This window comes from Leptodactylus fuscus, chromosome 5 (genome assembly GCF_031893055.1).
Source record: "Leptodactylus fuscus isolate aLepFus1 chromosome 5, aLepFus1.hap2, whole genome shotgun sequence".
NCBI classification, from domain to species: domain Eukaryota; kingdom Metazoa; phylum Chordata; class Amphibia; order Anura; family Leptodactylidae; genus Leptodactylus; species Leptodactylus fuscus.
The window spans coordinates 109,481,516-109,507,984 of NC_134269.1; the positions used below are offsets into that span (position 1 = coordinate 109,481,516).

General features: G+C 38.8%; 1 protein-coding gene across 1 annotated transcript in view; it reads left to right on the forward strand.

Moving 5' to 3' along the window:
• Nucleotides 1-26,469, forward strand: part of CAMK1D (calcium/calmodulin dependent protein kinase ID) — a 213,518-nt gene that overhangs the window by 172,868 nt on the left and 14,181 nt on the right. The window contains exons 4-7 of the mRNA XM_075274016.1: nucleotides 17,128-17,266; nucleotides 18,969-19,095; nucleotides 21,299-21,374; nucleotides 24,907-25,019. Of these exons, the coding sequence (XP_075130117.1) occupies nucleotides 17,128-17,266; nucleotides 18,969-19,095; nucleotides 21,299-21,374; nucleotides 24,907-25,019 (455 nt within the window). The remainder of the gene's footprint in view (nucleotides 1-17,127; nucleotides 17,267-18,968; nucleotides 19,096-21,298; nucleotides 21,375-24,906; nucleotides 25,020-26,469) is intronic.

Genomic DNA, 26,469 nt, shown 5'->3' on the forward strand with positions numbered 1-26,469 from the left:
AGCACCTTGGATACCACATGATGAAATATTTGAACGCAAGATGTTGCCATAGCAGCCAAGAGGCCAATCATTTACACATAGGGAGTCTATGGGCAATGTGCTGTATAAAAAATAAATAAATAAGTATGAAAAACCCCTTTATAATTAAAAAAATAAAATAAAACAGCAAAACAAACACATATTAGGTACTCCTATATGCGTACAAGTACACACTATCCAAAAATAACATTATTTATCCTGCACATGGAAAGCTGTTGAAAAGATAGAAAAAAAATACTGTAATGTGCAAATTAATGTGATTTGGTTACATCTCCTCCCCCAAAAATAGCATTAAAAAGCGATCCATAAAATGTACATACCAGAAAATGGTACCAATCAAGACTACAACTTGCCCCCCATCCAAAAAAAAAAAGTTTACTTACCTCAATCAATAAACTAGTAAAAAAAAAAAAGTTATAGATGTCAGAATACTGTGCTCTCAGGCAAATCATTTATTTTCAAAAAATGGTATTTTATTTTTAAAACCCCCCACAAAAAACAGTAAAATACAATAAAACTATTAGAAATATGGTCTCATTGTAACAATCCATCACACAAAGTTGGCATGTCATTTGTAGTGCAGAGTGAAATGAATATAATAAAATGAAAATAAAGAATTATGCCCTGTTCACATCAGTGTTTGGATTCCGTCTGGGGGAGTACGCATGGGTACCCCCCCCTCCCCCGAATGAATACCAAACGCAAGTGCAAAGCGCTGTGCTGTAAAAGCGCACGGACCCCATAGACTATAATGGGGTCCATATACTTACCGCCAGATCGCCATAGGGATCATGCGGACAGGAAAGTAGTTCACCATCTACTTTCCTGTCCGCTTGATTCGTGCGGGCAGTGTGCGGCAAGCACACAGACCCCATTATAGTCTATGGGGGGGGGTCTGTGCTTTTACAGCACAGCGCTTGCAATTGCGTTTATATTCCGTTCGGGGGGCTCCATGTAGACTCTCCCTGGATGCAATACAAGAGCAGATGTGAACCAACCCTAAAATTGTAGGTTTGTTTCACACAGAGCACCAAATATTAATAAAAGCAAATCAAAACAGTATGTGTACCCCAAAATGGTGCTAACAGAAAATAAAACTTGTCACTCAAAAATTAAGCTTTCACATGATTATGTTGACAGACAAGTAAAGAAGTTATGTCTTTTACATGGTGGAGATGGAAAATATGAAAAAAGTCACTGCAGTTAATGCCCAATCTACCCTACATCCTTAAAAGGTTAAAAGGGGTTGTCCAGCCTTTTAATTAAAGGGTTTTTCAGAGTTTTAAATATTGATGACCTGTCCTTAGGTGGTGGGAGTCTGACACATGGGACCGCCACATATCAGCTGTTTGAAGAGACTGTAGTGTTGGGTGAGCGCTGTGTCCTCTTCACTGAACACCAAACACAGTGTTGTATATTGTAAGGGCTAGTTGACACGGGGCAAAATGGTCAGAATTTTCAAAATCCTGCCGCCCTTCCCTTTGAAATCAATGGGAGCCGGTCATTTTCTTTTTCCACGAGCAGATTGTTTCCACTTGGAGAAAAAAGAAGTGGGCTGGCCTTTCTTCAGGTGAATTCTGCGGCTGATTGAGCCGCGGCGTCCACCTCACAACACCACCCTCTGGACTAGGCCCATTCATTTGACCCTAGTCCGGAGCGGAAAGCTGCAACGAAATGTGTTCACGCGGAACCCCATGTGAACTAGCCCTAAAGAGGCTGTGCAGCTCAACCTTATTCACTTGAATGGCAACTGCAACAGGTCACATTGAGAATGGATGTGACCTCACTGACACGTGAAGCAATATTCATACAAGTGCTGTTTTGATTACTTATTACTTTTTGTGAGATGCTGCAGTGAAAAAAAACCTGTGATTTGGGCATATTTCTGTTGCAGCATTCACTGTATGGGAAATACATTTTTTATATTTTAAAAGTATGAACATTTTTGGATGTAAGGATAAATAGTGTGTCAATATAAAAGTATTTCAGTTTAATTTATCATTATATCAAAGGGAAAGGGAAGTGATTGGATTTTTTAATAAACTTTTGTTACACTTATTTTTAACAGGCAGTGCTTAATAATAAGATACCATTGGCAGGGCTAGGAACCTTCAGAAGGCTCCACAGCTCCTGCAATGTCCTCATGGGAGAGCCATTCCATTGCTAGAAACAAAAATCAATGTAAGGCCCAGTTCACATCTGCGTTCGGGCCATTCCGTTACCCTCTCTGCAACAAAAATGCAGAGAGAAAAGTCCTGCAAGCAGCACTTTTCTCTCCACATTCTTCGTGCACAAACCACACGGACCCCATTTCAGTCTATGAGGTCCGCAGGTTTCCTGAGGTAACCGCTTTTTTTTTTTTTTTTTTTCTATAGCTTGTGAGCCCCATATAGGGATCACAATGTACTTTTTTTTTTCCTATCAGTATGTCTTTGTAGAATCGTGCTTCGGCCCTGGAGGCTGAAGGTCACTTAGAATCACATGCCCTGGTAGTAGTGATATCGCTGGAAACCCCAGTCCATTGCCTCCGCTGGACAACTCCTTTAACACGGTGCAACTGAAAATGTTTTTTTGTGCAGCTCACTTACAGGTTTCTTTGCTTGCTCCCAGAAGCTGAGTGTGAAATACACAGCAATGACTGATATGCTGTAGGTTTAAAACACACAGTGAAGGTCAGTTTGCACTTCAGGTTTTAGATGTGGAGGAGTATTGTTTAACTCTTAACCACAATACTGCTACTATATATTGCAGTGAGTGCCTGGCTAACCTGGTGTGTGTGTACTGCCCATGTGGTCTAAACCATAAAAGGGTTTTCCCACAAACAACTGTTATTGCCTATCATCTGCTGAGATCCCCACTGATCACTAAAACCGAGGTTGTACTGGAGAAATTCTACTGCTAAATAACACTGTGGCAGATAGTAAAGTCAGTTCCCATAGCACAGATTACTCATGGTGAACGTGGGAGAAGAGGTGAAGATGCCACAGGCTGATGCCAGTTCTAAACACATGACCTGGGGTTGGAACCACCAGGAACTGGAGTTAGTAGCTATTCAAGAGCTTCCTGAAGAACCATTTTAAAGAAATGAAAATATTTAAATGCTAAAATATAAATGACATAATGACAGTCAGGATTGGGATATTTATATGCAGCTGCAACCTTAGTGAAAGATGAGAATCTCCTTTCATTTGACACCAAATGCAAGTGTCAACATTTAAAATGCCTGAGATATAGCCGTTTTGTAGAGACCCTCCCCTACACTCATTTTCTGTTCTGTACATAATGAGAAGCAGGGGGAAGGGAAGCTCTCAATAGGGAAAGAAAAACGGGAAAAAATGCAGGATTTCACAGAAAGGAGTCAAATTTGTTAATAAGGTATTTTACAAATATATTAATGACACAAATGCTGCCACAAAATCAAAAGTTGTCTTAAAGTTTAGTTATGCTTTAAGTATGTAATCTGGATGCTAAAATCCTCCCTTTTGCCATTGGCAACTATATGATAGAATTATAACTAGTTGTAAACTTTACATCTACCCAAATTATTATTGATCATTTTCTATCCAAACATCATGTGTCCACGGATGCTCATAAATGTAGTGGTAGCTTGCTGCCTGACCATGATGTCAGAGCACCCTAAGAAGCAATCAATAAACCAATAAAACATTCATTTGATGATCATGCACATCTAGATTAACATGTACTAAGATGCTTTAGAGCTCACTTTTGCATAAAATATGGATTTCTGCAGGTCTGTGGAGACAGTAAGCCCAACTACTGACCTTTATTCCTTAATTTTTCCACAAGCCAACTCAATTTGTTCCTGATGGGTTCTCTATAGCAAAGCAAGAAGCCTTATAAATATTGATGTTTTTCACAAATATTCTAGCCAAAGTGGTGAGAAATAAGAATGAATTGTGCGAATTGCCAAAAAAAATAGTGTCTGAAACTTCAAGAAGAGGGCAGAGGAAGTAAATCTAATCTACAGGTGGCCACACTCTTCACAAAACACTGCGCTGATGCTCATAAACCATGGCTGAAAGAACATTTTCTCATAATACTTGGATGTGTGGTCCATGTATATCTCTAAAATGTTGGTTTCACTGCAGGGGAAATGGCTAAATAAACTGAAACCAATTTTCACCTCTGCTTTTCCACCCCAGCCAGTGACTGGCCAAACAGGCATTTCCAGCCACTTCTTATGTGGTGAGATGAGACTAAAAAAAACAGTGGGAACAGTAGCAGCAGGAATCAATCATGGCATTGCTTATTCTATTTTTTTCACCCATTCTTTCCATTTGGTAAAATTTTTATTCTGTTGGAGAATCCTTTGCAAGGACCTAAAATGCTGTTCTATTAAAAAAAAAAAAAAAAAAAAAACAACAACTTTTTATTCTTTTTTTTAATGTATTATTTGAAATGGCAGCTGAAAAACATTGCATATGTCCTTTTGGTTTGCATGTTCACAGCAAGAATATTTATGACTTCTGTATCCGTATTTAGTTCTGTGTTAGACTCTAATTGGTGTAAGAGCTCTGGATATTGATCTTAGAAGACTAATTATTCTCTTCTTGCCCTTTTAGAGCAAAAACCATGAATCCTTTAAAAGGAATTAAATAACCTAATAGAGCATATAGATCTCTTCTCATTAGCTATAATTTCTTAAAACACAAGTATGTCCTAAATAGTTCCAGTATTCGGTCCTGCACTGGGGATTGTCGAGAGGACAGTGTTCGTCGCAGTCATCTGTCACAAGGCAATGTGACAGAGAGTTGCAGAGCCCTCCTGGGGGAATACCATAGAACAGCATTTGTCAGACTCGAGGAAACATCAGAACAAGAGGCTACCAGAAGGTTAAAGTATTTTATCAGTAGGAAAGTAATGGAAGCAAGCAAAGACAGATGTGCTGCAGGCACAGTATCGTGTCCATGGAAAAAGGAAAGGCAAAGTGATAGCAACAGTGCCAAGCTTAAAAGGATTGGGAACATGCAAGTGAACTTCAACATTCATGAAAATGATATGAATTGTCAGTATTGAATATATTAAAATATTGTTTTGCATAAAGTTCTTAATTTTGAAGAGTTATTGAATGTCACTGGGAATTAGCTGAGGTTTTTCACAGAGGCTTTTATTCTGAGTATGGTGCAGTAGTAGTAATGTCGCTAACAATATGTTTCCGGTATTCTGAATGGTTGTATTACTAGTCTACTTTTTTTTTTTTTTAACTGTAATCTTTATTAAGTTCTTCAATAAAAAGTAAACAAGGAAAAACATCAAAATACATAATGAGATAACAAAACTGGTGCCATCGCAAAACCAGTACAGAAGTAAATCAGTGGATGAATAATCATAAAGAACAGAAGACATATGGAGGACAACAAAAAAAAAAGGAATAGAAGGCAGGCATAGATGTAAGAGACTTCCAATTATACAGTAGGTATCCCAGTGAGACCAGATAGCTTGAAAGGCCTCTACTGCATTGTTAGGGGTGGCAGTCAGGAATTGTAGGCGGAGGACATCCTTCATGCGAGCTATCAGCGCAGGACCCATAGGGAAAGTGTGCTCTTCCAGTGAAGGGCAATGAGTATTTTATCCACAAAGCAAAAGAACAAAAACAGCTTGGAAGTCTTTTTTCCCCAGGTGTCTATGGGCGGATTAAACAAATAGATAAGAAGGTCTTATGGACACTCTGAATGAAAAGAGCATCAGTGAGGATTTTGACCATCCAGAAAGGGCAGAATAATGGGCATTCCCCAAAAATATGGAACAGCATGGTTAGGGTGGATACTAGGGTTGAGAGTCTGAAGCAGGGCTGAGGTGTGATATCAGTGCATGAGGATGTTATAATGGGTCTCACAAAATGTTATGCATATAGAAGATTGGGCTGCATGGGACCAGATAATCTGCCACTCACCAGGTGAGATCTGTTTGCCCAAAGGTTCAGTCCACGTATCCATGTACTTGTGAGCCAGGGAAGACTGTCCCTCCAGAGATGAAAAGAGCATATTTATGTCTGAGAAATAGGGAGGTCATAAAATGGGTTATTTGTTAGTAGTGAAAGCACTCAGAGGCGGGTAAGTGCAAATATTCTACATTCTAATGTGACCTCATCTCGGGAACTTTTCTTTTTGGTAGCAAATCCATCAGATAGATCCCAACTCTTTGGTGAATCCCCTAGTTGATTATGGACCCTCAGCTCTCCCTGGCATGGCAAATCACAGTGCACTCTTTATACTTCATTTAGATCATTGCACATCATGTCAACCATGCTATGTATTAGTATAATATACTGGGTAGGTTATTTATTAGAGATGAGCGGGTACTATTCGAAATGGCTGTTTCAAATTGCATGCACCCATAGGAATGAATGGAAGCATTATCCTTCCATCATGGGGCCCCATCTTATGAGTCAGATTGCAGGAGCCCCAATCACCAATCATCTTTCCTCAGCCTCAGGCCTGCTGCTGTATAGGCACATATCCTCAGCTCAGCTAGCTAAGAGGGCCCTAGTTTAAGACCAGAGCCAGGCTGCAGACTACTTTCAGGACCCCATTACAATTAAAAGCAAAGGCTAGACAGCAAGCTACTTTTGAAACATAAATTTATGTTGCCAATATTTTAGGAATTTGCGAACAGGTGTCTGGTAATATTTACAGATGTCTAGTGGGCTCCCTGAATCCCATCCACAAATTGCAGAAAAATACTCGCGGCGGAAATGCTGCGATTTCCAAAACCATTGTTTTTGGAAATCGCAGCATGTCTATTAAACCTAAGGAAATGTTGTCAATTTCCCTATGGGTCCTGTATAATTATAGCAGAAAGTTTGCAGAAGAAAACTTGGTGCAGTATGGTGTTTCTGTGTTTCGCTTCGGACATGTTCGATCTGAACAAAACTGCAGGTGTAACCTCACAAGTATTGTAATGACTGAACCCGAAATAACTGACGTGATTTTGTTCACATCAGTTATTGCAACACTGATTGCGAGGTTCTACTTGCAGTTTTGTTCGGACTGGACACATCTAAACTGGAACTGCTAATATTCTCTGGGGTTGATATTTGATTTGGGTTATTTTTCGATTACTTACCCACTTACTTACAGTCAGCCATTCCTGGTCCTTTGTTTAGGTACTGCATTCCCCGTTCCCTCCAGTACCAGGCAGGAAGTGGCCTCAGTAGTCACATGTGCTGTCCCAGTGACATCATTACTGATATGGGGATAAACGACCAGAATTCGGGAATAACACTGCGCTGACTCCAAACGTGTTTAATTCAAACAACGCACTTTATTGGATTTCAAACACACACACACACGTTGCACAGTGTTATTCCCGAATTCTGGTTGTTTATCCCTGTTATACCACCCGGTGTGGGTGTTGGGTTTCCTGCTGCTCATCAGTGCTCCAGTTCATTACTGTCAATACCTCCAAAAGGACTGTTGGAGCGGACAGAATTTGGTCTCTCGGTACAATTGTTTGTTCCATGTTTATCATTACTGATATGTCACCAGTATTGCACAATTGAGTCTCATCACTTCTGACCAGGCCTGGAATAGGGAACATATGCACAAACTGAGGGCCAGGTGTATGTGAGTATTACTTATTGTTTATTTTAAACTTCCTCAGCTACCCCTGTATAGCTAAAACACTAAGTCCTACAAAAAAGTTTAAGCCCACAAGAAGTGCAAAAAGCAAAAACCTTTTCTGTTATTAATAGCATTATAATATTAGTATAAATAACTGTTGTTCCTTGTTGCCAGCCATTGTCACAAGATTGTATACAGAAAATATGTTACGTAATTTCATCGCAGCAAAGGATTTGTGGCCATAATATTACAACAGACACAGCCATATTACACTAGTGAAAAGTTGTTTCTTCTGGTACAATCTCCAGGATCCAAAGCTTCTAATGTAACGGTGTACATAATCATCATAGTCCTACATGGGAAGTTATAGTGGCACGGTTGCCTATACCAGCCAATCCTATTTGTTCTATCATTTTCAAGGCCTTGGTCCATTGACATCTGAAATTGGATTACATCAGTTTTGATAAATCATTGCATTTTATGCTTCTTGAGTATTAAAGTTTTCAGTCATAACTCTTAAAGAGGGTTGGAAATTGTCAGGTGGTCTTCCTGACTTCAGTGAGAGTCTTTAGACCTATTAAGAAGTCTTAAAAACTTAAACCAAGTGCGGAGGAGGCTTAAAGCCATGATATGAAAGTCTGTTGGACTTGGCTTGGGGAATGGATTGGCCTCCTGTGCATCCTTTGAAATAAATCCAATGAACACACAGACTGACAATTTATAACCAGACAGCAGCTGGTACTTTTTCTAGTTGACTCATATGAAAAAAAAATCAATATACCCAAGAAAATTACCTAGCAATGACCACTACATGAATACAAATTGTCAGTATACAAAAAGTAAATGCAAAGTGCAAGAGGTCAGAGGGTACAAATACTGACCAGGGAAAGCTTGTGACCCAACAAATGTTTCGCTCTGGCTTCTTTCAGCGGGAAAGTATATTAAGGGACCAGAGTCAGTGAAAGTGGAATTAAACAGCTGAGGAAGTTACATAGGTTTTCCAGGCACATTGTTTATATTTTAAACAGATGAAAAAAATTCACAAAATCAAACTCGCCCGTACCCAGTGCTCTGGTGTCCTCCCAGCATGGTCTTATCCTTCTGCTCCCATGTCTTCTCAAAGTGAAACTGCTCACTGGCCTTGACGTCCTAGATCCCTTCTGATGAAGCAGCAGCCTCAGGAAGAGACTCGGGATGTTATAGATAGTGACATCACATGCCCTTCACTGAGGTCACTGATTGGCCATTTTTGCCTGGATAACTCCTTTAATGATGCCGCAAAGAGGGATGGCATGGTTATAGTTCCAGTTTTAGTGTGAAATTGTAATGGCACTTTATCACTTTTACATGATCCTGAAGTATGCTGGATCACGTGTTTTGTTATCTTGTAAATCATGACCAAATGAGCTATTGTTTGCTAGTTTCATAATATAATTATAAGGACATAACTGTACAATATATATTTCATAGCAGCTAACTTGTTTTATTTCCAGAATTCATTTTTTCACCTTTTTCACAATTAGTTTTTCAGGATTTGCGGCTAAATCTTATTAAGTGTTGGTGAAAAAAGTGTGGCTAATTTATCTCTGAACATCACAAATCCAGATGCACGTATTTATCAGTGACAGATGTTGCCAGCTTTAGGGAAATCATGTCTTTACAAAATTGTCACTGGTTTCTCTAGCCACCAGCAAAATAGACACTCAGCTTTTACAGTGAGGTTTATAGCATAGTTGTTCAAACAAGGCAGAATGGTGTTAGTGCTCCCCCTACTGCATAGTTTTATGTATGCAACCACAGATTCCTAATAAAGTCATATTATAAATTTTATTTTTATAGCCCAACATATTCTGCAGCAATTTACAACGATTGTAATGTAAGAGGTTGCTTTTATAAATAAGGTGTGTGATTTAAATGGACTGTCCCACAAACACAACTTAGCTCTGATGTTCCCCATTTGAATGGCATGAATGTTACACATGCACTGCCACTCAATTTATTTTGAGACTGATGGAGATAACTGAGTTCAGTGCTTGGATGGCTTTGTCAGTCCCACAGACTGTGAAGGAAACAGAAGAACTTAATATATATAGCGTTATATAACGTAATTGATTAGTGATTCATTCACATCTGTGTTGATTAACTCATTATTCTGTCTATCGTAGGGCCCACAAAACCAGTTAAACAATAAAACAAATTAGTCTAAGGACAGATACCAATAGATTCAAAAGGACCTCATTGTATTTAATGGAATACTTCAGATACAGTGGAGGTGGCGGAGGTGGTGTAGAGGTTGCAGTCACAACTGAGCTCTGGCAGCTTAGGAGTCCTCAATGTCCCGCTGACACATAAAACATACCACTAGTCTAAATGGCACATTGCAAACAGAAGTCTCTTTAAAGATTTTGAACTGGGGCCCAGGTCCTACACATTACACAGGCTTGCAGGACTTTTCCATCTTTTCATTCACACAGACTCTATGCCTGACAGACTGACACAGATGTGAACGCAGCCTTAATTGTTTTCTTAGAGGATTTTAAAGGTCATCTACTTTCTACTATTAATCAATGCATGTGCAAAATAAATAGGCGTCACATACTAATTGAACCTTTATTGATGTTTTGCATAATTTTTTTATATGTATAAAAGTCTCTACATATTTGTCCCTTCCATAACGACTGCTAAGGAGGAAGCATGTGACCTTATATGTCCTTATATGCAGGGCTGCCTCTGTCATGAGGAGAGATAAATATCTCGCCTCAGGCGGCACTGACAGCATTTGTTGAGCAAATATCAAGAGATTAGTCTTGCAAGGTTCGCCCAGCGGTTTCGTTCAAATCAAACACCTCCGAAAAAGAACTGCTATTATTATACTCTGTACCCAAGCAGTCACTTTGGTTACATTAGCATCATTATGCATCATGCTTGCCAAGACTTGATTAAAAAGAAGATTCTCTACTTTTTCTCTGCATGGAAACCTTGTACCTCCTGGCCAGAAGACATTCAAGATATTGACATGTTTTTGAAAAGTGAACAGTGTTGTACATTTTAATAACAAAGCATTTAGGCCACCAGATGGCCCCATTCTTGCATTGCTTACACAAGTAGATGTTCAGCAAAAAGAAATACAGATTGTTCTGTTTGGTTGTGTTCACAGCCTTAAACCTGTTGTCAACAGATGGGAGATGTTTCTGCTGCAGTTTTTATCTCAATATGTCAAGAACACAAGTAAAGCTAAAACTGATTCTGTATTCTTGGCTTGCGGTTTAGGATCCAGTGTAAGGTAATAAGTAGAAACAACTCCCACAGTACATATATAGATTTCTAATGAATATGCACAAATCTTCATATCTTCTAAATTAAAACTAATTAAATAAGTTTTCAAAGAAGTATAAATCAAATCTAAATAAACAAATGAAGAATTGTTCTGCTCTCTTAACATTGATGTATTTGTGTTTTTCCATGATCCAAAATATTCTTCTTTCTAGCTTTATTACTAGTCTACTAGCTTTACTCAGCCACCTCATCCTAGCTTTATTAAATGTCATCTATGACTGTACTATAAAGGTCATCGTTTCACATTTTGCTGACAGGAGCTAGCAATGGATGACATGATGATGCATATATATATATATATACTCGCTCTGTTATAGTTTGCAATAGCAAAGGAAAAGAACAATTGAAAGAGAGAATATCATACATTGAAATCTCATAGATTGTAAGCTCTTTTGAGCAGGGCCCTCAGTCCCATTGTGTGAAATGACGTTCTTTGTTATGTATGTCTGTCTGCATCTGAACCCTATAAATTGTACAGTGCTGCGGAATATGTTGGCGCTATATAAATAAAATGTATTATTATTATTATTATTGAAACCCCTGCACAGTCAAGATAGTGTTTAATAATTCCTTCTTTACTCTGGGAATATTGGTATAATTCCACATCACGTTGACATTTGGGTAAAATAGCATTCCTCCATGTTTGTGTGGCAGTGAATAGTGAACCTGTGCTTGGGAGTTAAAGTGGAACCCTTTGTATGTCTGGTAAGCCATTTTCCCTCCTGTGCTACAGATGGTTAGTGCAGTCAGTGGAATAACAGTGTTGTATCTTGACCACAATGTGTAGCTGCAGTGTTACTTTACACAGTTCCAGTGGCTTGCCTCTGCCGCTAGCCATGGCTTCATCCAATGGCTGCATCTGGTTGCTAGGCAACTGGATGCTTTATCTTCCTTCCATGTTGTAGCAATGCTGTGGTTCTCCTCATTCTTCCACCATCTACATTGTGTTTCCCCTCTCTGTCTGTGTTGGCCTGGGATTTACATTATCTTTGGTGTGCACTCAAAAGTGTCCATTTTAAAAAGAAACAAAAACGGACACCTATCATAACGGACACAAACGGTCAGTAACTGATGGCTATCAGTTACTGTCCGTTATATGTCTGTTGCCCATAGACCGCAATGTTATTTAAAAAAAAAAGACACTTTCCGTCCGTTTTTTTCAAATGGACAGAAAAGTCCTGCATGTAGGATTTTTTTGTCAGCTTGAAAAAACGGACATGGTTGTAAACGAACACTAAAGGACACAAGATAAGATAAAATCTGATTTAAATTAATGGAAATTGCAAACGGACCAGCTAGTGACCACCCCCTAATGAGTTCAGGCCTTAGAGCCTAGTTAAAAGAAAAACTACTAGGCATTATTTTCCTGTAGACCAAGATACATCTTCGGTTTGGTCTTCTAAGGCTTCTGATCTTTACCTTCACCGTGGTCCTGTTGTTGGATTACATTCCTCTCTTTTATCTTGGATTTGTTGCCTGGTTCTTATGGTTTTAATCCAGATATCAACTTTTTGCCTGTTATCAGACAATGTTTCTTTTTGATCCTCTGGCTTTCTGAATCCTTAGTGCTATTCTATTGATATCCCCTGGCTATGATTCTGACTCCACTAGAAGTTCTTTGCTACAGCTCACCTTTGGTGTCTCGTCGACTGTGTGGATAACGGTTCATTTAGACTCTTAGCAGGTGACCCCTTCTGCAACAGTTACGCTGGGTTCACACCAGCGTCTGATCTCCGTTCTGATGCAGAAGACGGAAACCTGTCAGACAGAGTATGGCCGTGAGCATCGGGGAGTGTTTTATGATCTCCGCGGCGAAACCAGTTTTTTCAAACCGGACACAGAGTACTGCATGTTCGACTTTGTGTCCGGTTAAAAAAAAAAACGGTTTCGCCGCAGAGAGCACAAAATGATCACCAGCACTCACGGCTGCACACTTTTCAAACCCATTCATTTGAATGGGTTTGAAAAATGCCAGCAGGTTTCCGTCTCCTGCCCAGTTTCGGGCAGAAAACGGAAACCTGAAAGCAGAGACCCCGGGCGCAGATGTGAATGAGCCCTTAGCAGACAGTTGTGGTAACTCTCTTATCACTTATACCACATGAATACATCTCCCTTCCAACAGTTCCAGTTTGTCTTCAAGATTGGATTAGAGATGAGCGAACACTATTCGAAACAGCCGTTTCGAATAGCTCGCTCCCATAGAAATGAATGGAAGCGGCCGGCACGCAGACTTTGCCAGCGGTGGCCGCTTAACCACCTGCGTGCCAGCTACATCCATTCATTTCTATGGGAGCGTGCTATTCGAATCAGCTTTTTCGAATAGTGTTTGCTCATCTCTAGTGTGGATCTTTCGTTTTGCCCCCCCCCCAAGAAAAAAAATGATTATACTGGTTCTTTTACACCCTTCTGGTCCTGTTCTCTGTAATCAACCTAGATCAAACCACACCTTCTTAATTACCCACTGTGGTACTTCCTGTTATCAACATTGGCTACTTGGACTGAACCACAATCTGGTAAACATGAAAATCTAGAAGAATATTTTCAACTTCCCAAGCATGCTGGAAGTTTGTTCCGGGCCTCAGCTACTGTTTCAGTGAAAACATATTTCCAGACATTGCTTTTGATCTGCCTCCTCACCTAATAACAGATTGTGTCCTCTAGTTTTTGTGTTAAGGTCTGGACACCATTTTCCAGATGTGATCTCAATCTTTTTCCTTCTACTGATTATACCTTTAGCTATAAGGTCAAGTATCCTTTCCCAGCCATCTGCCTACATTATGCTCTCATTTTGAAGCTGTCTGATATCAAGGATCCTTAGATCCTTTTCTTCTGTAGTTCTGTCTAATAAAGAAATGCCAATACGATATACAGATAAAAGGCTCCTTCACAATTGTATGATTTTATATTTCAAAACACTGCATAGTTTCCATTGGTTCGAACCTCCAGGAATATCAACCCTATTACACACTTTTGTAAAATTTACAAACGCACAAACCTACCTTACCTTTGAAACCTTCCTCTATGTCACCTATATAAATATTACAAAGAATAGGACCCAGGACAGATCCTTGAGGTACACCACTTGTAATTTGTCTGTCCTGAGAATGCACATCATTAACATCAGAACTAGTCTGACACAACTACGAATCCACTGAGTTATCCTGGAATTAAATCCAATCTTTAATAATTTATCTATCAACTCTTTATGTGGCATAGTCAAGAAATCAATTAAATTAGTTTGATGTGATCTGGCCTCAAGAAAACCATGTTGTTTTGGACTCAAGAAGTTGCTCTTTTTTCAGGTCAATTATCTCCCTTTCAGAAGGATTTCCATTAATTTTATTATGGGGCTTAAAGGGGTATTGCCAACTCCCCTGTTCACCACCATGCAGGCTTGCGTGCTCTGTTCACTTCCTGGTTTTCTCGGTAAATTGGTGAGCGGGGTTTCACTTGCTATCTCACAGACAAAGCCAGCTCTCCTAGCTCTCTTTATAGCAGTACATATTTGCAGTCAGTAATGAGGGATGGTTGTTCATAAATTACCACAGTATCACTGGAAGATACACAATATGAAGCTGATGTAGCAGGGCTGGATTTGTTATGTGATGAGAATCCCAAATTTACATGCTACAGGACCACAGGTCAGCTTGCAATATACTCACATTTAGGTCTGTGTTTAATGGACTCTCTGTCTCAGCCCTTATCAGCAAAATTCTATCAACCGACTGATAACTGGAAGAGTCGGAGATAAACAGCTCAGAAATACAAGCTGCTCTGAGCATTCAGCTCTCCCTCCCCTCAGTTGTCTTGGGCGGAGAGATAAAGAGCTCAGAAATACAAGCACCGAGCACTCAGGTCCTCCTCCCCTCTCTGAGAGCAGGGAGCGTCGTCAGAGATAAGACCATCCCCAGGTCCGTGGTTATGGAAACGCAGTGTAAACAATGAAGTGAATAATCTCAGATAGCGGCCAAACAAAGCAGTTATGATTAAGCAATGTATTTAGGAAAAGTCTTAAATCCACATAAGCTAGCAGTATAGATAGGATCCTTGAGATGGGACAACCCCTTTAAAGGGGCTCTATCATTGGCAAAAGTCATTTTTAACTAATCACATCCTTGCATATCCTTTAGAAAAGCTATTCCACACCTACCTTTTTTATGTAAATTGCCTCAGTAGTGTTTGAATAAGTCAGTTTTTATTCATATGCTAATTAAGCTCCAGAGTGCACAGGAAGATGTCATCCAGCTCTCCTCTCTATGCTGTGTGCTATGTATGAGCGCAAGGAGGCGGAGTTAGTAGCAGCAGCAGCCTGTGCTATATATACAGAATACAGTGCACTAAGAGACTTCTGTGGTGCACGGAGAGGCTAATTAGCATATGAATAAACATAGACTTATTCAGGATCTACTGAGGCAATTAACATACAAAAGGTACATGTGGAATAGCCTTTCTAAAGACTATGCAAGGATGTGATTAGTTAAAAATGACTTTTTCCAATGATAGAGCCCCTTTAAGCTACCCGTTATGTAATTTCCAGTTTCTTTTCTGCAACCCGCTTTATGGATGGGTACAACGTTAGCCATTCTCCAATCTTCAGGAACATTACGTGTTAGGTGAAACTGATTAAAGAAAGTCAGTAGTCGGTAAGAGGATCAGAATTCTTTACAGACTCTAGGGTGGATGCCATCTTGACCCATTGCCTAGTTTGAATTTAAACATGCTACTTCACCTCTACCATCAGCCTCCAAAAACACTGGGGCTGAGCCATAACAACAAGCAGTAATACCATTGCCCATACATATTATGATTTCGACACTTGCCTTCTGAAAAATACTGACCAAAATTATTAAGAGTCAGCAACAGCCACATCCCTTTTACGCAATTGCCATTTCTATTTTTTTCTCCTACTTTCTTAGATATGCTTCTCTTCCATCCAAGCTGCCACTATAGTACTGAGAGAATATGGAGAGATGGTTATTTATGTATCTTTTTCCTGATTAAAGCTGAATTCTTCTTTGGGTGAAACAAGGCCATGTATTGATTGATCATGAACTGGAGAAGATCACTCTGAAGAATAGATACCTGCTACCATTGATTTCAGAGTCTTTGGAGATTATTTTACCATGTTGGATATGCTTCAGGCCTATAATTTGACTCAGATCAGATAAGAAATCGTAGAAAAATGCTTTCAAACCCATAATAAATACCTGGTGATACCATTCAATCTCTGCACTGTTCCTGCTGTTTGTAGCAGTTTGTAAATAACATATTTAGGGTGTTTTTAATCTGCACGTCCTGGTTTATACAGGCAATAACTCAATTTACTCACAAGATTACAAAATGTATACTTCTCACATTCATTCATTATTAGCTTTGGAAGTCTCTATATTCCGAGTTGTAGAAACGCCATTCAGAAAAATCAGAGATACAATTCCTGGGCTTTATATTCTGATGGCCTTCACATGGAGCTAATGTTTCTGCTATTCACAATTGGCCTCAACCGGTTGGTCTTATATCTCTACAGACATTTCTGGATTTTTCAAATAATTATTGTAAATCCATTCGAAATCCTTTGCAGGTGGTCTGTGCACTCTTGTCCTAACTAAAGTGGGATAATAAAACATAACACACTGATTTTATTAAATTGGCTTTTATTAGATTGAATTTTCAGATCCTCTGAAGATAGGATGCCGATAACAAAGACATGTAGACATTCGATCTGTGGCTGTTATGTAGGGGAAAGTATAGCTCTGCTTTTGACAGTTCAGATATTATAATATGAGTTATAACAGTGTTATGTGTTAGCAGGTAATTTAAAATTGGTTCCAATGATCCTTATAGTCAATTTCTAATTAATTAACTGCTAATTATGCTTTAACATAATTAATCATACCTATTCCTTACCTCTGAACACGTTAACTTCCTTGACTTTGGGGATAATAAGCAAGTTATTGTGAGTAGGTTAGTACAGTTATTACAGTGAGGTAAAGATTTCATTAAAATCCAGGAGCTAAGACAGTACGGTAATTTGTTTCTAAGGGACACAAATAGATAGCCATAAACCTCTATAAATAATACATAACTTAGATGCCACTGGGATTGATAAAGAATAGTAACTTACAATGGTAACAATGGTATTGAAGTAACCGTTTACAAATCTGTGTTTCAGAGTGTCTGGTGGAGAGCTGTTTGACCGAATAGTGGAAAAAGGATTTTATACTGAGAAAGATGCAAGCACACTCATCCGACAGGTGTTAGATGCGGTTTTCTACCTTCACAGACTTGGCATTGTACACAGAGATTTAAAGGTAAGATAAACAATAAAAATGAGGTTAAAGAGGACCTTTCATGGGTTGGGGCACAGGCAGCTCTATATACTGCTGGAAAGCTGACAGTGCACTGAATTCAGCGCACTGTCGGCTTTCACGTTCTGTGCCCCGGGTAAAGAGCTATCAGTCCCAGTACCGTAGCTCTTTACAGTCAGAAGGGCGTTTCTGACACTCTTTCAGGAACGTCCTTCTGTACAAGCAGCGCCAATAGTGCTGTACAGTGTGAGCGGGGAGTAACGCCCCCTCCCTCTACTCACAGTACTCGTCCATAGATGAATATTATCAGGAGGGGAGGGGGCATTCCTCCCCGGTCTCAGAGCACAGCGCTATTGGCGCTGCTTGTATAGAAGGACGGTACTGACAGAATGTCAGAAACGCCCTTCTGACTGTAAAAAGCTATGGTATCGGCACCGCTAGCTGTTCACCCGGGGCACAGATTATGAAAGCCAACAGTGCGCTGAATTCAGCGCACTGTTGGCTTTCCAGCAGTATATAGAACTGCCTGTGCCCCAAACCATGAAAGGTCCTCTTTAATCAATTTTCTTCCTTGAATCAGATACCTGAATGGAACAAAACAATAAAAACTAAGTGTCCAATTTCTCTACTGCTTAAAGGGAATATGTGACATCAAAACTACTTCTCGAACCATAAATATTGCTGTGTAAGGGTCTTTAATAGGAGCAGAAATATGCCTTCATGGCCACAAAATGATGAAACAAGGCAGATATAGTCATCTTTTTATGGATGCGCAGATCAGCCTGCAAGTGCATTGGGGATGGGTGTTATATGCCTACAAATAGCCATTACATAGACAGAAACTGAAAAGGTCCATCACGTAGCTAAGGGGGCGTTCATACTTGCGCCCATGTCCGCCCTGTGTCATTCTACTGGGCTTCCATCCTAAGCCCCAGCAAAACTGGACAGCGGACGGTTTGAATGGGTTTTAAAAGCAAACCTCCGGTGTCCGCCTGTGGCCTGTCTGCAGGGAAACCATTTTTTTGGGATGGACACAAAGTCCTGCATGTTCAACTTTGTGTCCGGACGAAAAACATGCTTTCCCTGCGGAGAGGCTGCATAAAGACGCTGACGGTTTCCTTTTAAAACCCATTTAAATGAATGCTTTTTATATCTGACGGCTGGGAAGCCGTCTCCTGTCCAGTTTCGCAGGGACTGAGGACGGAAACCCAGCGGAAAGGGTGGACACGGGCACAAGTGTGAAAGCCCCCTAAGCTGCATTGGGCAGCGATTCCAAAGGAGATCCAGAACACTTGCAAATATAAGTAAATGTAAATTAAACTCATTTGAAATCAACTTGATAACTGATTTCTGTTTCTATTAACCCCTTCCCAACATCCGCCATAATAGTATGGTGAATGTCTGGGCTTTAAACATGATGCTGATCTTGGGCATTAACCATTAAGATGCTTCAGTCAAATATGACCAAGGCATCTGAGAACTGGTGACCAAGAGCTGGTGATGGCAATATGTTTCCATGACAGCTGGTTTCCTATTGAAAAAATGGCCTGTCCTTACTATATTTTGGTTACAGGCACCCCTACCACTACATTTCTCTGTACTATTACTATTACATCATTCTGTAACATTCCTTAAAACATAACACGTTTTGAACTAGAACTGAAAACTTGCTAACAAACTCTTTCCTATGTTTCTTTATTTTTAGCCTGAAAATCTGTTATATTTTAGTCAAGAAGGAGAGTCAAAAATCATGATAAGTGATTTTGGTCTCTCAAAGATGGAAGGTAAAGGAGATGTGATGTCTACAGCATGTGGCACACCTGGCTATGTTGGTAAGTGACAGATTGGGAAGATTTATTATGCCTGGCACTCCAAAAAGTCACATCATTTTTGTTTGAAAAACTTGACTTTTTCTTTTTTTTTTTGTGCCACTATTGCAAGAGCATACAAACTTCTTATAATTTATGCCAGAAATTTTAGTCCAATAGTGGGTCCTGCTCTCAGAACTATGGTGAAATCTATCACTTATGTCAGTTGAACCAATCATTGAGGAGCGTTTATTTTGTAAAGTCTTTTATTTTGATCTGATCTCTGTAAAAATGTCATATGTATTCTTGTCACACAACAAGGATATTTTCTTCTCTAAGTCTTCATTCTAAGGTTTAACATAATGTAAGTGTCTGACAGGGACAGTTGGAATCTTCAGGCCATCGCAACATCATTTAAGTGACATTGCATTAATGCTTCGTGCAATGCACCATAGAGTTTTGCCTCAGGCAACAAAGAATTACAGCTATATAGATGTGAATTTTACTTTATAAATAGATACAGGAGATAATAATTTGTCTTGTAATTTTAGAATATCTGAATGGTTACTATAAATGATGGGACATCTAAATATGTAATCTGTGATAAGGAAAAAGTGCACATAACACAAAGAACAAAAGCTGCAATTTGGTTTAGTGATATAAATTACTTTCCCTTTCTTTTTATATATGCATTCCTTTATGGACAGGACCAGCTAAAAATCAATCTAGGATGTTACTTATGAAGAAGTACCTGGTTTTGAACTTGCTGGGTTAAGATAATTAAAATGCTAAATTAATTTATTTTGATTTATTACATTTCATGATTTATTGTTAAGATTGACCAGACAAATTCTATAGCATTGGCTGAAGAACCACATCTTTGCAGACTTGACTGAGAGTACGTGTTCACAGTAGGAAGATTGGTGTAAGGCCTTAGTCATATGGCCATGCTGTTTTTCATGAACCTGATGACCGTGAAAAACATCTATGTCTCTGTCCATGCAAGTCCATGGACAGCACTTATTCACATGTCAATGAACAATTACCATGCGCCGGCTGTTTTTGAAAAGGTCATCACTTAATTATAAAACCCATAAATTTCAATGGGTCTATTCACATGGCGCGATCTATGCCCGTTTTGATGGACAAAGATAGTTGCAGTCCAGTTTTTTGACGGCTGTGAAAAACAGTCCATCAAACAACTGATCATTTGAATTTGTGCACTGGGATTATTTATCATATGACTTTTTTTTTGGACATATTGTTGAAAATCAATATTTTTCAACACAAACATGAAAACTATAATATACAGCATTTTGGTTTGAAGTGTTTAAAACATGGTCCACTCTGTTACAAAATAAAAAGCCACCAATTCATTCCTTTTTTTTTTTTTTTTTTTTACTAAGACTGTCTAAATGTAAGGCAATTTACAGTTAGGGTTTGTTCACACAATGAATTTCCACCCTCCATCTGCCTTCCATTGTATTCATTAGGCATCCTGCTTGATCTTGCCATGGATTCCGCTGCTGATTCAGCCAAAGGGAAACAAAGTGGAGAAGAATTTGAGGTGGGAGTCCACCTCAAATTACTCTTCATTTTTGCTTTGTAAACACACTCTTAGGCCTACTGCACACAACTGTAGTGATTTTTTTTCTGTTCACAAATATTGATCCGCAAAAAACATGTCTGCATGTCATCGACAATCATGGATCTGCAAAAAGACTTGCATGATCCTCCTCGACTTGTCTGTGCCGCAGAGGCGGGCAAAAATAGGACATGCTTTATAGTTTGCAGACTGTGTATACAACACTGACACATGGCCACAAAAACCACAGCTATGTGTATAGGCCCATGGAAATAAATGGGTGTGTACTTTTATCCACAACTGCACATAAAAGCTATTGTCGTGTGCATGAGGCCTTGCTCAATACGGATTAATAAATCTGGCTAGTCCAAGTTTACACCAAGTTGGCCTATTTTTCAATAACAACAAATTTTGCCAAATGTTGGTGCCCACAAAACTGGTGTAAAGTAGAACTAAAGATTCAATTTTTAAAATGAAAATGAGACCTGGAATCTGATTGCAGGCAACTCAACTAGTTCGATGTGGTCATCTCCCACATAGAATCCCATGCCTCAGCGCAATGAACTTCCATGAGTTGTTTTTGTGTACAGTTTTTGTTTTTTGCGTGTAAGTATAAATCTTTAATGTCTTTCATGTTTTCAGCTCCAGAAGTCCTAGCCCAGAAACCTTATAGCAAAGCAGTAGACTGCTGGTCCATTGGCGTAATTGCATATATTTTGTAAGTACCATATGTCACAAAATCTTTCTGCTCATATATATATATATATATATATATATATATATATATATATATATATATATATATAATCAAGATTCGCTCATTGTGGAGTTCTATTTGCTATCATGGCGCATGCTTCTTAGAAAGGCGTGTATTCTGCTCAACATTTCCAATCTGGGTGTCGTATTGGTTAACTTTTCCGTTCCTCTTTAGATAAATTACATAAAATTGATAAAGGACTTTGTGTCAATGACATAATTGGTGCTAGTTGAATGCTGTATCCTTGTAACTATTAAGGAAAGTAGTTTAAGGGATTTTATCTCCAGACATAATGTGTAAAGTAAATAATTTACTGTGTAGGGAATGTAACGCACTTTCATTCACTTGAATTCACAGTTCCTCTCACTAAAAGGTAGATGTAAGCATCAGTATGCAGGGAAAAAGCTGAAAAGATCTCCATACCTTCAACTGTTAAAAATGGGGGAAAAAAATTGATGTTTGTGTCAACAAAATCTGCAGAAGAGGAAGCAATTCATTTGTAATTCTCCACCACTGTCAGTAGTACATTACCTCTAGTCCAGGATGCAGCTTTAAATCAAATTTTAATCTCTAAGGCTAGGTTCACATGGCAGTAAATGAAGATAAACTCTTCTTCATTTTCAGTTGCGGAATTGCCAGGATGAATGCCAGAGCAGTGCCCCGAGTATAATAATAGCAATTTAAGTTTCCTGCTGCCTTACTTACAGATTCCAGATCCTGCTCACATAGAGGGCAGAAGGGGAAGTAGAGGTGGCCATGAGCAGAAATGGGAGTCGGTAAGCAAATAGGGCCCATTACATGCTGGGGTACTCCAGCAGGTAACAGTCTATTAATAAATAAATAAATAAATGTTTCAGGCTGTTAGCAGCTGTTATGGCTGTCAGCATTCTGTTAAATCTACCAATGACTATGGCTTAAAAAACCCTCCAAAAAACATACCAATATCTGTATTAAAAAAAAAAAAAAGCTGCGTTTCCACAACATGGGACCTTAGGCTAAGGCTATGTTCACATGGTAGAAAATGAAGAGAAATTCCTCTTCATTTTTTGCCGCCGGTATTTTCATATGCGGTCTAGCAGCGACGAGATACTGGTGCAGGGCATTGGCATTCCGTTGTGACTTTCCGCTACTGAGTAAACCCAGATGAATGGCAGAGAGACTCAAGACACGGACTCTGTGGCTGAATCAGCTGCGGGATTCGTGGAAAGATTGAGCAGGATGCTTCTTTTTTCCATATCTCTGCCTTTCAATGAAAACAATGGGAGTTTAATTCCAGGTGGAATCTGCCCCAGATTCAGGGGCGAAAGCCAGCTACCAAATCCGTGGCGAATTCCACCATGTGAACATACCCTTACCCTTTAGACTATTCTAGATGTAGTAACCATTTATTTGTTTTGTTTGTTTAGTTATTTTTTATATGTTTTAGTTTCCTAAGGTTACTTGAACATATGATTATTTCTGTATACTCGTAGTGGAGTGTAATTGGTTAAGGACATTCAAATAACAGTGATGATTTTACCTTCTATTTTTAACGGTCGTTTTGCACCTATTCCATTTTTCAGTTTTTTTCTGTTACCCAGAGTTATCTGTTTTGTATATAATGACAGGAATATGAAGTGCGAGAGCAAGTTATGGCACCTGGGATCTACTGAAGGCCTCACACCTCAGGCTGCCATGATCATGTCTCAGGGAGGTGATTGTAGGATTCAGGACACTACAGATGCTGCGCTACATCTGGGATTGGAAGCTGACAGTGTTTGTCACACCCATTGTGTATACCGTTCCGTACATCCCCTTCACATATGTATGATCTCATCACGTTTCCAAGAAGTTAGACAATTTCCACCTAAAAAGTACAAATTGACAAATATCAGTAAATGAAGAATTTGAGCAGCCATAGTATGATAATTATGTTTCATTTACTTACAGATACTCTATAATGACTAATGACATATTGCTGGGTTCATTTGGCAGCCATCTTCACAAAAGTCACAGCAGAAAATGCAACCATATTACTGGTGGCTTGTGAAACACTTTTTTTTTTTTCCATTACAGCAGATTATAGAGGCATAATTCACAGAAAAATATAGTTTGGTATGGAAAAGTGATCCTTTCATGGAGGAAACAGGCTATATTTAGAGCCAATAGTTGAACATCAGCAATTACAGGAGCTTAATGCATAATATGATGCAAAAAATACTTCTCTAACTTGCATAAATGCCAGTCAGTAAAGTATAATAATTACCAGCAGACTGTTTTATGTGGTTTATTGAAAATTCTGTCAAATACACCATTGATGGCAAAGTATGCTAGTCAGACGAGTTCTTTTGAGTTTATGACATTTCCTGTTACTTTATAACAAAAGCCTGTTTTATACAAATTGCTCTTTTATAACAGTGTCTGCATTGCTTTGTCAAATTGTAGAACACTAAGTATACACATTTTACACCGCTGGGTGATGTTAGTTTATATAGACTGCAACTTAACTCTATTTGCATAAATTACTTAATCATGTATTTACAAGAAACTAAAACTAGTAATATACTGTGTTTGCACTTCTTGAGAAAGATAGTATTTTGTATGTGAATTTTATTTGAAGAGCTCAACGGAAAAATGGCCTAAGTCCACATTTTGTCATATTTCAAATTATTACCTAGAAAGCTTCTTTGTACCTCGTTCTATGCATTGGGTTTACAAGGTACCTAGGATTAATGACCTAAGTCCATATATTTCAATGCAGAAGAATTTACATTCAATGGAATAATGGCCTAAGTCCAATACAAACTTACTTCACTCTCGTTGGTCATTTTTTCATTGAAATCGTGACTTCCGGTCTGTTGTTTATATTAGTGTAAAAACTTTGTCTTATTGTTTAAAAGGCTCTAAATCGACTTTTGCACATATTTAGCGCCGAAAAGGGAGGCAGGTAATTATTATTCTTCATCGTTTAATAATAGTAGTAATTAATTAATAATATTAAATAAATAATATTTATACATGAAGCTGCAATTTTTTTAATAAATAATACAATTTATGATTAGGATTAACGGTGTTCATTAGCTGATTACATTGGATAGATATATTCCACAATAATGCCCGTTTGCTTTAGGCTAAAACTTTAAATTTCGTTTTTCTCACAATATTGATTTTTGGACTTAGGCCATTTTTCCGTTGAGCTCTTCATTTGTTTAGTACTTTCAAAAATGTAAACAAATATAAATTGTTTTACAAAAAAATATCACTTTCTGGTACAAGTGTCCCTTTAAAAGGGAGTAGCACATACTACACTAAATCTCAATTGTACTATATATTCATAGCAATAATAAAACTTACATTGTTGTATAGATACTATATTACAACTTATCGAAAACCTAGTCATTTTTAGGCTAGTTATTCAACTATGATATTATTAAAGATAACATGTTGTGATATTGTGGGTTTGCATGGAATACAGTTCACCAGTAATACATATAATATATATCTGTTCTTTCAGACTTTGTGGGTATCCACCTTTTTATGATGAAAATGATTCCAAATTGTTTGAACAGATTCTGAAGGCAGATTATGAGTTTGACTCTCCATATTGGGATGATATATCAGATTCAGGTAAGAGAAACACTGATGTATACTCATTGACAAAAAAAATATAATACACCCGGATAGAAATGTCAGATTGCTGTAAAACTTGAGATGCAATTACATGACAGGCAGCTATGTTAATGATTATACTTCTGGTTTGATAAGACACTGTGTCTAGCCACAGGAAAGCGTAAAAGCACTTCCCCCACATGCTCAATAAAATCTCTCAAAGGCTAATTTTTCTGTACTGTGCCTCTTGGTGAGAGATCAGTGACTGCTAAACACATCCCTACAATGCACTTTAAGACATTTTGCCCAGTTGACAGGCTTTGAGAAAAGGTGCATCATTGAAACAAGAGTTTTAACTAATTGCCTTCTATCTAGACCACCACAACCTAGCTGTTAGTGGTTGGTTAGGTGGTATCTTCATTACACACCTCTGTCTCTCACTGGACCTTTCCAAGGTACTTAAACAGGTTGTCCAGGATAAACTGTTTTTGGCAAAGAGGCTGGGTAAGGGAAAAAAAACACTGTCCTGCTGTGGTCCTTCTGGCAGAAGAGTTCTCAAAGCACGTGACCACTGAAGCCAACCAGCAGCCTAAGAAAAGGACACTTTTTTTTCCCACCTTCTTTGGCCTCCTTGCCAAAAATGGCTTATTCTGAATAACCCCTTTAACAGAAGGAAACTTGGTGTCACGACACCCATTACAAGTTCTGCCATTGACAGTCAGCCACCATCACTATCATTTGAAGGAGTTTCATGAATGAGAAACCTGGACTGCTATGGACCGGCACTGTATTCTCTTTAGCAACAAATCCAGGTTTTGTTTGGGATCCAACATTGGTCAGATTTATGTATGAAGACCTTGTCGAGAGTTCTTCAGTCATGCTTTTTACATGGATTGACCGTCCCAACTGCTGGTGTGATCATCTGGAGAGCCATTGTATATAGTAGGTCACCCATATAGTGATACAACTTAAAAGTTCAGTGATTTGTTCAGGAAAAGGGTTCCTCTCATGGCAGGGCTTCCAAATGGCATTTATCAGCAGCATAATGCTTACCCACACACAGAAAGAGTTTCTTGGAAAGCACCAGATTGCAACGCTTTCTTGGCCTTCCCAGTCACCAGATTTATCGCCAGTCAAGCATTTATGAGACCAGCTGGGATTCCAATTACGCGTGTGCAGGTCCAGTGGCTGCATGTGCCTCAGGATATCATACAGAAACTGTGTGCCTTTTTGTGGGAATTTGCCACAGGATACCATGCAGAACTTATATGCCTCAATGTCCAACTGTATCTCATCTACATAGCTAAGGTAGAGGTGGCACAGCAGGGTATTAGATTATCCCCCATCAATACTTACGTGTCTTCCTGTGTTTGGGAATTCCCATAAATATATCCTTTTACTCTATAATATTGTTATAGCTTGCATATATCTTCATTACATTCACCTACACATAAAGTTTCATATCATT